This window comes from Lepidothrix coronata, unplaced genomic scaffold (assembly GCF_001604755.1).
Source record: "Lepidothrix coronata isolate B3197 unplaced genomic scaffold, Lepidothrix_coronata-1.0 Scaffold281, whole genome shotgun sequence".
Lineage (NCBI taxonomy): Eukaryota > Metazoa > Chordata > Aves > Passeriformes > Pipridae > Lepidothrix > Lepidothrix coronata.
In genome coordinates, this window is record NW_016690461.1 from 111,083 (window position 1) to 122,367 (window position 11,285).

At 68.9% G+C, this 11,285-nt stretch overlaps 2 protein-coding genes across 5 annotated transcripts in view; one reads left to right on the top strand and one right to left on the bottom strand.

Annotated features, from left to right (window-relative positions):
• RBMS2 (RNA binding motif single stranded interacting protein 2) overlaps positions 1 to 542 on the top strand; it is a 9,387-nt gene extending 8,845 nt beyond the window's left edge. Inside the window, exon 11 of the mRNA XM_017836602.1 lies at positions 495 to 542. Coding sequence (XP_017692091.1) covers positions 495 to 542 — 48 coding nt within the window. The remainder of the gene's footprint in view (positions 1 to 494) is intronic.
• The window catches only part of BAZ2A (bromodomain adjacent to zinc finger domain 2A), a 17,079-nt gene continuing 5,887 nt past the window's right edge, over positions 94 to 11,285 (bottom strand). For 3 of the 4 annotated variants that reach the window (XM_017836665.1, XM_017836664.1, XM_017836663.1), the window contains exons 3-28: positions 10,178 to 10,735; positions 9,650 to 9,835; positions 8,914 to 9,096; positions 8,419 to 8,652; positions 8,265 to 8,325; positions 7,932 to 8,040; positions 7,670 to 7,771; positions 7,377 to 7,587; positions 7,030 to 7,265; positions 6,731 to 6,922; positions 6,395 to 6,649; positions 5,797 to 6,011; positions 5,621 to 5,695; positions 5,261 to 5,423; positions 5,100 to 5,159; positions 4,883 to 5,018; positions 4,219 to 4,796; positions 3,702 to 3,927; positions 3,471 to 3,626; positions 3,159 to 3,322; positions 2,774 to 3,057; positions 2,563 to 2,695; positions 2,338 to 2,484; positions 2,034 to 2,257; positions 1,809 to 1,952; positions 94 to 1,517 (exon numbers count right to left, since the gene is read on the bottom strand). In XM_017836665.1, coding sequence (XP_017692154.1) covers positions 1,349 to 1,517; positions 1,809 to 1,952; positions 2,034 to 2,257; positions 2,338 to 2,484; positions 2,563 to 2,695; positions 2,774 to 3,057; positions 3,159 to 3,322; positions 3,471 to 3,626; positions 3,702 to 3,927; positions 4,219 to 4,796; positions 4,883 to 5,018; positions 5,100 to 5,159; positions 5,261 to 5,423; positions 5,621 to 5,695; positions 5,797 to 6,011; positions 6,395 to 6,649; positions 6,731 to 6,922; positions 7,030 to 7,265; positions 7,377 to 7,587; positions 7,670 to 7,771; positions 7,932 to 8,040; positions 8,265 to 8,325; positions 8,419 to 8,652; positions 8,914 to 9,096; positions 9,650 to 9,835; positions 10,178 to 10,735 — 5,201 coding nt within the window. In that variant the 3' untranslated portion in view covers positions 94 to 1,348. The remainder of the gene's footprint in view (positions 1,518 to 1,808; positions 1,953 to 2,033; positions 2,258 to 2,337; positions 2,485 to 2,562; positions 2,696 to 2,773; positions 3,058 to 3,158; positions 3,323 to 3,470; positions 3,627 to 3,701; positions 3,928 to 4,218; positions 4,797 to 4,882; positions 5,019 to 5,099; positions 5,160 to 5,260; positions 5,424 to 5,620; positions 5,696 to 5,796; positions 6,012 to 6,394; positions 6,650 to 6,730; positions 6,923 to 7,029; positions 7,266 to 7,376; positions 7,588 to 7,669; positions 7,772 to 7,931; positions 8,041 to 8,264; positions 8,326 to 8,418; positions 8,653 to 8,913; positions 9,097 to 9,649; positions 9,836 to 10,177; positions 10,736 to 11,285) is intronic. The other variant, XM_017836666.1, reaches the window with a different exon arrangement.

Below are 11,285 nucleotides of genomic sequence, written 5' to 3' on the forward strand. Positions count from 1 at the left end.
AAAAAAAAAAAAAAAAAAAAAAAAAAAAAAAAAAACCTGACGGATCCGAAACGTGACTTAAAACCACAAAAAAAGTCCGTTACAGCGCAGTTATTTAGATAAAATATAAATATTTATGCGTAATATAAAGTCAGTTCAAATAGACTTCAAATCACCTCTTAGTTCAAAGCAAAAAAATAAAATAAAATAAAAAGTTTCTGAGGTTTATCTGATAGAAAAAAGGCTACTTTGAGACGGGGGGGGGGCGGGGGGCGCGGCCGGACCCCCCTGCCCAGGTAGGTGAGTTGTTTTCAGTGCTCTGTGGGGCCGGGGGGACGCGCCGGGACCCCCAAAACCGCCCCAAACCCCCAGAGCGAGTACCCGTAATAACCTGGCCGGGGGGGCCGGGGGGGTCCTGGCCCCCTCCCGGGCCATCCACAGCATGGGGGGACCTGGGGGGGACCCCTGCCCCAACTCGGGCCCCCCCAGCCGGGGGGGGACCCCTCCCCACCCAGTGCAACCCCCCCCAGCCCAGTGAGGTCTGGGGGGGCAACACCCGCTGAGGCTTCAAGTCCATGGTGGGGGGGGTCGGGGGGCCGGACCCCCCCCGGGCCTGCAGTAGCGTCCCTGAGGGATCTCAGTCGGGGGCAGGGGGGCGGCCAGGACCCCCCCCAGCCCCGGGGGTCCTCGTGCCGGGGAGGGGGGGGCCGGGCTCTTCCTGAGACTGGAGGCAGGGAAAGGGGTGCCGGGCCCCCCCAGCCCTCCCCAGTTTGGTCCCTGGAGCCAGGTGGGGTCCGAGGGCAGCAGGGGGGGCTGCACCGGGGGCCCCCCCTCCCCGTAAAGTGTCTGAGCGGGCGGGGGGTCCCGGCCAGGGTGGGGGGCGAGGGGGGGCTAAGTCCACTTTACTGGCCGTTAATGCATGAGACGCTGCACAGGAGTGCTCGGACATTCACTAAACTATTGCTATCATTAAATATTCTCGGGGGGGGTGGGGGCTCTCCCTCCTCTGGGGAGGGGGTGAGGGGGGGGGCTGCTTCTGTTCTTAATTAGAAAATTAAATTTAAAAGAAAGAAAGAAAAAAAACACCTCTTTTTTTTTTCTTTTTGGCTTACACAGTCTGTGAGTTGGTGGTGCTGGGGGTTGGGGGGGCGTCTGGGCAGGATGGGGGGCAGAGAGAGGGGGGAGACCGGGCAGCGGGAAGGGGCCACGGGGCTGGGGGGGCCCGTTCACGCTGCCGGGGGTGAGGGGGGACGAGACCCCCCGTGTGGGATCAGCAGGCAGCGAGAGCAGCTCCAGAGGAGGCAGTTCGTGGGGTGACGGGGACCCCAAGCCCCAAGGGGGCACAGGGGGGGCACAGCTGGCCCCCCGCTCACGGGTTCGGAGCGTGTTTTCCCTGATAAAATTCCTCCCACCGGCTCTGGAAGAACCGGCGCATGGCGTGGCCGGCGCGGCCCACGGCGGAGTCGTCCTCGTTGAAGGTCTGGCAGTTGTCAAACACCAACAGGGCATCGGCCTCGAACTCCGCCGAGCTCGAGTACCTGGGGGGGGGACAGGGTGGGTGAGGGGCGGCCGGGGACCCCCATGGCCCCCACCGGGACCCCCATCCCCGGGAGTGACCCCGTCAGCCCCAAAGGAGCCCCATCCCCAGGAGGGAACTCCATCCCCTGAAGAGACCCCAACGGCCCCTGAGGGACCCCGTGCCCGGGATGGATCCCCATTCTCAGAAGGGCCCCCACCAGCCCCCGAGGGACTCCCCATCTCTGGAAGAGACCCTGCCAGGCCCAAAGGGACCCCTGTCCCCAGGAGGGACCCCCGGCCCCCCCGCTCACCCTCCCCGCAGCAGCCGCGTGCGCATGGTGGCGAAGTCCATGGGGTTCTTGATGATCTTGCGGTAGCCGGGGACCAGGCGGGGGTTCACGGGCTCCAGGAAGGGCCACGCGTCCTCGTGCGACTCCATCTCCATCAGGATGATCCTGGGGGAGCGGCAGGGTCAGGGGGAGCCCCCGGGGGCACGGCCCGAGCCCCCTCCCTGCGGCCCCCCCGGCCCCACTCACTCGCAGAAGGTGAGGTCGCTGGGCTGGCCCCGCAGGGTCACTCCCCTCCGTTTGGTGGGGGTCAGCCCCTCTCCCGGGTACCGGGGCATGGGCAGCCCCTCTCGGCGGCGCAAGGCCGGGCGGCGCCGCGGGTTCTCCTCCTCCTCCTCCGGGGTCCCCCCGAGACGCCCCCGTTTCCGCTTCTTGCCCCGCCGGGGCGAGACGGGGTCCCGGTACTGCCCTGCCTGCGGGGAGGAGACGGGGGTCACGCCGAGCCCGGGGTCACCACCGGCCTGGCCGGGTGGGGGACGGCCCGGGGACCTACCCGGGACACGCAGACGGAGCAGAACCAGTCGCCCTCGGGCACCTCGGTCATCCTGGGCCGGTGGCAGTAGAGGTGGCAGCCGCGGTCGCAGCCGTCGCACAGCAGCAGGTGCTCGTCGTCGTCCCCGCGCCGGCACACGAGGCAGGTCTGTGGGGAGGGGGGGCTCGGTCAGGCTGGGGAGGGGGCTCTGACCCTCCCTGCCTCACCCCCGGAGCGGGGTCTCACCACTCTGTTCACAGACTTCTCCCAGGCGATGGATTTCTCCAGCTGGAAGATGCACAGGGACACCTGGGCCGCGCTCCGGCACCGCTCCAGCGTCTGCCGCCACGTCCGCACCCGCGGCGTGATCTCGTAGGCTCTGGGGGGGATCGGGGGGCTCAGCCAGAGCTGGGGGTCCTGCTCCGCCTGAGCCTCCCAGCGCTTGCTGGTCACTCACATCTCAGTGGGGCCCAGGCTCAGCTCCTCGGGGTTGCTCAGCACCGCCTTCTCCACCACCACCTCGTGCAGCGGCCACAGCGGCTCCTTCAGGTACCGGCGCTCCAGGTTCTGCTCCAGCGCCAGGAGACGGAGCACGGCCAGATCCAGAGGGTTGGTGCGTTCCCGGCGCAGCGGGAGCCCGTCCCGCCGGGAACGGACCGTGATGTCCTCCAGCGGCTCCACCTTGTGCTCGCAGTACCGGAGGTCGTCCCGCGTGGAGTCGGGGCTGGGGCACGTCCAGCCCTGCGGGAGGGAGGGGGTTAAAGGGGGTTCGGTGGGGGGGAGGTCACCGTGGCACCAAAACCACCATCCCCGGCACAGAGACCACCATCCCCGGCACCCACCCGGATCTGCAGGTCGGCCATCAGCACGCGCTGCTCCAGCTCCTCCACCCACTGCAGGACGCCGAGGTCGGTCTCGTAGGCTCTGTCCATCACCGACCACCGGGCCAGGACTTCCTGAGACACGGCGGCACCGGCCGCCTCGGGGCGCGGGTGGAAGATGGGGTCTGGGGGGTGAAGGGTGGGCTCAGGGGATGGACAGCCAGCACCCCTCAGGCCTGGGGGTGCGGGTGGAAGAGGGGTCTGGGTGGATGGAGGGTGGGCTCAGGGAGGGGGACAGGCAGCCCCCACCCCGGGGGCACAGGCAGCCCTTACCGGTGGTGGCCCGGAGGCAAACCTCCCGCAGGAACTCCTTGTGCTTGGTGAGGTGCTTGTGCAGGGCCTTCTCCCGGATGCCACGCGGGTGCAGCGCCCGGGCCACGGCCTCCAGCTCCTCGGGGTCCCGCAGCCACCACCAGCCGCTCTGCATCTCTGCAAGGCAGTGCCAGGGCTCAGCACCGTGCCGGGGCACCGGCACCGCCCGCCCTGGGGGTCCCGGGCTCTCACCGGGGGGCACGGGCTGCTCCGTCAGCTGCGTCAAGTATTTCTGTTCAATCTGCTTGAAGAATTTGGTGGGGGGTCGCCCTCGGCGCTTGGGCTGTCCCGGCACGTCCTGGAGCTTCTCCGGGTTGCCCCGGCTCCGGGGGCAGGCGCCGTGGGCCCTGGGCCCGGCGTGCACCGGCGTGGAAGCGAGCAGGGGAGCCGCGGGGGCGTCCGTGGGGAGGCCGTTCAGCTGGGTGGGATGGGGGTGTCAGGAGAGCCAGACACCCCCCCTGATCCTTGGCCCTCATTCTGCAGCCCCCCTGGTCCCCAGTCCCGCAACCCCCCCAGCCTTGGAGCTGTTTCCCTTCCCACCAGCTCACAGCCCAGAGGATTGGGGGCAGCTCGGCTGAGCTCCACGTGCCAACCCCGAGCCTGTCCCCCACCCTGGGGGTGCCCAGTGCCCAGGCTGAGGGCCCCCCACGCTCCCCACAGCCCCCCAGGCTGGGGTGCAAGTGCTGGGTGCAGCCTCCCCGTGTGGTACCTGCTGGGGTGAGCCCTTGGGGGGGTCCCCGTGGGTCTGGCTGCGGGGGGGCACAGCGGGGCCTTGTGGGGAGGGCTCGGCCGAGGAGGTAGCGAGGGGGGCTCGGTCGTCGCAGGGCGTCCGGGGCAGCAGGTTGAACCAGGGCCCCCGCTTTTCCACAGCCTCCGGGGCACTCTCCTCCTCTTCCTCCTCCAACTCCTCCTCCATGGGATCTGAGGGGGCCTCGAGTGGCGGCAGCCCCGCGTCCCCCTTGCCGGGGCTGCTGGCCGGGGTGAGGACGGAGTCCTTGAGCAGGGACGACTGGGTCTGGCTCAGCCAGGAGAGGAAGGCGGACTGGCTGAGGTCGTGCTGGCTCTGCCCCAGGGGCTCCGGCTCCTCCAGGACCCCGTTGACGGGGGTGGGTCGGGGTCCACAGTGCTGTGCCAGCTCCTCTTTGCTCTTCCTGGGCCGGCCCCGGGCGCGGGAGGTCGGGCAGCTCGTCCGGCTGGGAACGGGCACGTCCGCCGGCTCCTCCTTCACCGGGGACACGTGGGGGGGCACCTTCTCCTCGGGGGGCTCCGGGGGCGTCGGCTCAGCCGCTGCGAGGGCAGGAGGAGGAGGAGGAGGTGAGATGTGGGGTCCTCTCCCGGCTGGGAGAACCCCCAAAAGCCCCTTCCCCGCTCACCCTCCGCGCCCTCCACGAAGATGCCGCCCAGGTGGGGCAGGACCCAGTAGCGCCGCCGGTACCGGTCCTGGCCCAGGGAAGCCGCTCGCAGCGTCTGGGAGGAATGGAGCAGCTTCTTGCGGAAGAACATCTGCCTCTGTGGGGAGAGTGGGGGGCGGTGAGGGGGCTGCAGCCCCCCAGCGGGGCTGAACCCCCAGCCCTCCACCACCCCGCTCACCTTGGCCAACTTCTCGATCTGCCGCTCCAGCTCCGGGACGCTGGACGCGGACGTGTCGGCCTGGGGAAGGGATGGATCCGTCAGGGAAGCGCCAGAAGGCGGGAAAGAGACCCCCAAGAGTAGCATCCCTACCTCTGTCCCCCAACCCCGAACCACCCCACCTCCTCCTCCCGGCGGGATCTCCGTCCCCGGCTCTCCTCCTCCTCCTCCATCTCCAGGTCCATGTCCTCAGTCAGGCGGGAGCTGCGCCGGCGCCGTCCGTCCTCCAGGCCCGTGATCTCCGACTCGGGACGGCCCGTCTTCTTGGCCAGGGCGACCTTCAGCCTGCCAGGACACAGCGGAGCTGTTTGACTCCTGTCCCTCTGCCCACCCCCACTGCCCCAGAGGCACCCGCTCACACCCCACCGCTGGCAATGCCACCCCGAGACCCCTCAGCGCCGGACGGGGGGTCACAGGTGGGCGTCTCGGTGCCCCCTCCCAGCCACACGCACTGGGGGTGCAGGCAGCCCCTCCCCACCCACCTGCGCAGGCGGCCCTCGATGATCCACTTGTTCTTCCTGTAGTTGGACATGTTCTCCAGGGTCTTGTCGATCTCACTGCAAGGACAGGGCGGGGTGGCTGCGATGGGCAGCTCTGGGGGGGAGCGGGACCCGCTCCAGGGGGCCAGAGGATGTTCGTGCCCCCCACCCAGGCTCACCTGATGATGAGGGCACTGCTGTTGAGCTCGTTCACCAGGAAGACCAGGATGGCAGCTTTCCACTCCGGGGGCAGCGCCTGGAAGGGTTTGGTGCGCAGCCCCTCGCACAGCTCCGCGCCCGCCCCGTGCGCCGTCAGGAAGCAGCGCAGGATCTCAGACACGGTGTCACGGTTCAGGCTGATCTCCGACACCTTCTCCCCCAGGATCTTCAGGGACTGGGGAGAGCAGAGCGGGAGGGGTTGGGGAGTCACTTCCTGTCCCCACGGGGGATTTGCCAGGAGTGGGTGAAGGCAGGACCCCACGGCTGGGAAAACCAGGCCAGGAACCCAAGCGGGAGCAAACCCAGGGGTGTCCCAGGCAGGGTCTCTGCAGCAGGTGAGATTTGAGGGCACCCCAAGGGCTGCTGGGGGTCAGGAATTGGCTGGACACAGGGGGCTGCAGTGAGAGCAGCACCTCCCAAATCCAGGCTCCCCTTCCTGATAACACCAGTCAGGGAAGGGGGAAAAGGGGAAGGGGAGAAACGGAAAGAGGAGGGAGAAAAAAGAAAAGAGAGGAGCAGAAAAGGGGATGGGGAAAGGGCAGGTAAGGGCCGTCTCACCTGGCAGTAGGGCGGCAGCCCGGGGTCGTAGATCGCCGCCTGCAGCAGCCGCACCAGCAGGTCCTGCAGCTGCCCGGCCCCGGCGCCCACCCCCAGCAGCCCCTCCTGCAGCGCGCCCAGCGTGGGCACGTCCCGCGCGGGGTCCAGGCCCAGCACTTTGCCGTAGCTCTGCAGGAACTCCACGACTGTCAGGCAGTCGGAGAAGGCGCGGCTGGGCAGGACGAGCCCCGGGATGCGGGAGAAGGCTGGAAGGGGCTGCGGGGAAGAAGAAGGGGGGGTCAGGGCCAGCCATCGGCTCACTGGTGTGACCCAACCGAGCCCCTCAGCCCAGCCCACCTGGTGGTCCCCCAGGCACATGTCCTCCGTGGGCTTCTTCATCTCCTCCAGAATGAGCTGCTGCCGCTGCCGCTCCTCCAGGCGCCGCTGGGCCACCAGCCCCTTGTCCGCCTTCCGAGCCCCCTTGCCCTTCTTCTCCTTGGGCCGAGCCTTGTCCTTGCCCTTCTCTGGCTTCCCCTTCTTCTCCTTGGCCTGGGGACACATCACAGATGTGTGGGGAGAAAAGGAAAGGGAGGAAAAATCCATCTTCATCTTCCAGCTCCTCCCTCTCCCTGGTCCCCTTGTACCCATGGACCCACCTTAGGCTTCTTCTTGGTCTCCTTGGCCCTGGGGGCTTTGGCCTCCTGCTTCTGCTTGTTCTTGGCCTGGGGAGACGAGACCCACTTAGAGATCCAGAGACCCCCCCACACAAGGGAGACCCCCACCCCAGACCCGAGGAGCCCCAGCGCCCACCCCGAGCCACACGCTCGCACCTTCCGTCTCATTTTCTTCTTGATTTTACTCATTTTCAGCTTGTCCTCATCGCTGAGCACCTCTGGAGGGGAAGAAAGGAAGGGCATAGATGGACCAGGCACTGGGGTCCCACTGGGGCAGGCTGTGAGGGGCCGTGCCAGCCCCCCGACCGGTGGGGCCGGGCAGGGGGTACCTTGTGCTTCCAGCCTCTTCAGCAGCCGCGCGTCCGTCTTGCTCAGCAAATCCACCATCCTGACCTTGGGCGGGCGGCCCCGGCCCCGCTTGGCGGCCGGTGGCTCCTTGGGCTTGGCCTTCTCGGCGTTGCGGGGCCGCCCGCGCTTGCCCGTGATGGCCTGGATGCGCCCGGGGATCTCCTCGGGGCTCAGCCTCACCCACTGCACACCCTGCAGTGCCACAAGTCAGGGTCACCCCCGGCACAGCGCGGGGCTGGGGGTCACAGGGGGGCTCGGCCGCCCCCAGACCCACCTCTGGCGTGTCCCGCTCCTCATAGAAGTCTCCCACCGGCATCCGGGGGCTGAAGCTGAAGTGCTCGCGCCGCACGTCCTGCACCATGTTCCTGCTCAGGTACTGGGGGGAGGAGGAGGAGGAGGAGGAGGAGGAAGGCTGTGAGCTCTCAGCACTCTGGGCTCACAGCCACACCCATCAGCTCAGTTAGGGGCTTGGGGGGGCCTGTGAAGGACCAGGACCCCAGGGCAGCCCCCACCCTGCTCCCCCCACGGGACTGTACCTTGATCACCTCCGGGAACTGCTTCATCCTCTTCCCGCAGGGCCCGTAGTACCAGGTCTCACCCTGCCAGCGGTGGTTCCCCTTCTTGATCCGAACCTCCCGCCTCCACCTGGGCACGGGGAGTGTCAGCCCGGGAATGTGGGGCAGGACTGGGGGGGGGAATGTGGGGCAGGATGGGCAGGGGACAGGGAGAGGGGGACAGCGTCAGGGACAGAATGGAAAGGGGATGGGGACAGGAGCAGGATGGAGAAGGGGCAGGGGCAGGATGGTGTACAGGAGGGGGACAGTGTGGGGGCAGCGCAGCAGGAGGGGCAGGGCACACGTCAGACGTACCCGTGCTGCAGCGGGAAGCGAACCTCCTCCTGCGTGGCGATGCGCCGGCGAGGGACATCCCCTACGGAGAGGGGACAGGGACAGGACGCTGGGCTGGGCCGTGCCAGCGGACGGGGGACACTTGGGGGGCACCTGGGGGGGCTCCCGGCCGTACCTGCCGCCGAGGCGCCCAGCGGAGCCGCCTCCTCGCTCTCTCCTTCTGGCGCGGCCGAAGTCTCCGGGCAGCTGTCGGCGGCCTCCTCCTCCTCCTCCTGCTCTTCCTCCTCCTCCTCCTCCTCCTCTGCAGACGGGGCCGGGGACTCTGGCTCCAGCGGGGGGTCAAGCTCCAGGGACCCCGACTCCCCCAGTCCCGCGTGGCTGCCGCTGTTCAGGTCGACGCTGCTGCCGTCTGTGGAGCCGAGGGCAGGGACGTCAGCGGAGCCTTTCCTGCTCCGCCCAGGACACCGGGCTGTGCCGGGGGTGGGGGTGAACGGAGCTGGGCGTCCCCTCCCTGTGCCGGCCAAGGGCACCCCCGTGGGGGTCAGGCAGTGCTACCAGCGCTGGCACGTGGTTCATCCGCCGCTGGCACACGTGGGGTGCCCACGGAGGCGGAGGGGTGACACCCCCAGCGTGGGGGTCCCCGCTCTGCCCATCCCGGGGTCTCACGTACCGTGCAGGGCGGGCGAGCCGGGGCCCTCGAGCAGCGGGGCGGGCGGGGGGCTGGCGGGCAGCAGGCTGAAGGGGCTGGCGTGGAGGGGGGGGCTGGCGGCCAGGTCGGGGGGCTCCTCCAGGGACGACTTGTCGCTCACCAGCTGCGAGTCGTCCATGGTGTAGAGGTCGCCGGTGCCGGGGTCTGGGGAGGGGGGTGAGCACCAGGGTCGGGGGCTTGTGGACCCTCATCTCCGCTCCCGGGGGAGGGCGGGGGGGGGTCTGGCTGAAAAGGCTCCGGCAGCAGAGGGGTTAAAGGGGTTTGGGCCCCCCCCAGCCCCGCCCCCTCCTCTGGGAAGCGGAGGAGCCCAAAATGGCCGTGGCTGGCGATGTTCACCAGCGCGGAAGTTCAGGCGCTGAGTAACAGCCTCGTCACGGAGCTGGGAAGGCCGGGAAGGAAGGCCGGGAAGGAAGGCAGGGAAAGGCAGGGAAAGGCCGGGAGCGCACGCGGGAGGGACGCGGGACCGCCCCTGCCCGCCGGGGGAGGCCACGGCCATCACCTCCATCATCAGCAGCAGCATCGCCTCCTCCACTGCCGCAGCCACAGCCAAAACCACAGCACAGCCACAGCCACCGCACCCAGGGCACCCACAGGGGCCGGCGCTGCTTCCTGGGCACCGCGGCCAGGAACGGCCATGCCCCCTGCCCCGGTCCTGCCCACCACAGCGCCCAACACCACGTCCACAGCACCTCCCTACCTCTGGCCAGGGACTCGAAGGGCTCCAGGGGGTCCTCACTGAGGATGTGGGAATCCTCCAGCCGTGGGGCGATGGGCGACGCGTCCCCCAGGCACCCGCTGCCCGCGCCGGGGGCCAGGACGGGCCCCTCCTGCCCGAGCGGCACCGCGCCGGCGGCGGCCCCGTTGTAGCTGCAGATCTTCAGGTCTAAAGGGAACAACCGACAGAGAATGGAGCCTGAGGTGGTGGGATGTGACGGTGACAGGGTATCCCCAGCATAGGCCATCACTGCTCCCCACACCGGGACACCCAGCCCTCCCACAGCACCGGCTGGTGACGCCCCGGGCTGCGTCTGGCCTGGTTTAGCAAGATCCAACACCAGCTCCGAGCTGTGACGGGACAAATCCCATCTGGGACACGGGGCAGGCGGGTCAGAGGGGCTGGGATTCCCCAGGGAATGTGGTGCCCAACGCCAGCAGGATCCAGCCCCTGCCTGCCAGGGCTGCAGCGCCGCATCCCAGAGCTTTGCCAGCCCTCCTGGGCTCCTACCTGGCTGTGCCTCCTCCAGCTCCCGGCTGCCCACCAGCCCACCCCCGTTCTCCGCGATGGGGATCTCCTTGGCGGCGCCGCCGGCGTCTCCCTGGCCAGGGCCCGGCTCCTCCGGGGGCAGCGGGAAGGGCTGCGTGTCAGAGCCCAGCATGGGCGAGGGCTGACCCGCTGCGTAGAAGCCGTCGGGCCCGTTCTGCATCAGCTCAAAGCTCTGGTCGTGGAAGGAGTCGTAAAGCTCCTGCGAGTCGAAGTTCAGCCCCATGGGCCCGGCGGTGCCGTTGCCCCAGAACTCCTGCCCGGCCACCCGCAGGTTGGTGCCGTGGCCCGGGGACGGCGGCCGGGACCCCCCGGCGACGCCGTTGAGCGGGAACTGTCCGAGGGCGGGCGGGCCCCCGTCCTTGAGGCTGCTGGCGGGCGCGTAGGCCGCGTAGTCCCAGAGGCAGTCGTAGGTGCGGAGGGGTTGGGAGCCGGCGGGCGCCGAGCCGGGCGGGAATGTCCCTGAAGTACCGGGGTGCGATACAGTAGAGAAGCCATTGACATTCATGCCCCCGTTCAGACCTGCGGGGGCAGAGGGACAGCGGGGTCAGCGCTGGGCTCTGTCAATGTCAGGCCCTGCCAGTGCTTGGTGAGAGGGTTGAGGATGGACAAACAACCCGTCCTGGCGGGTGCCAACCCCCCGCCCTGGTGCCGGTGCTCTCCGTGCCTGGACAGAGCCGGGGGGTTGCACCATCCCCGTTCACCAAACCGGCTCTGCCGCGGGCTCCGCCGGCACCGGGCCGAGCGCCGCAGGACGCCAGGGATTAGCCGAGTGCTTGGCAGGGCTGTGCCGGATCAGCTGACCGGCCAAATCCACGCACAGACCCTGTGCCGGCGCAGCTGCTTTTCTAGGCCAAGGCGACGGCGGGCACGCGCAGACCCCGGCCCTGGCCCCACGCACGGGAGCTGCTGCGGCCCCCCTGTCCCCACGGCCCCTCCATCCCCATGGCCCCTCCATCCCCACAGCCCCCCCATCCCCACGGCCCCTCCATCCCCACGGCCCCCCCGTCCCCACGGCCCCTCCATCCCCACGGCCCCTCCATCCCTACGGCTCCCTCACCCCCATGGCCCC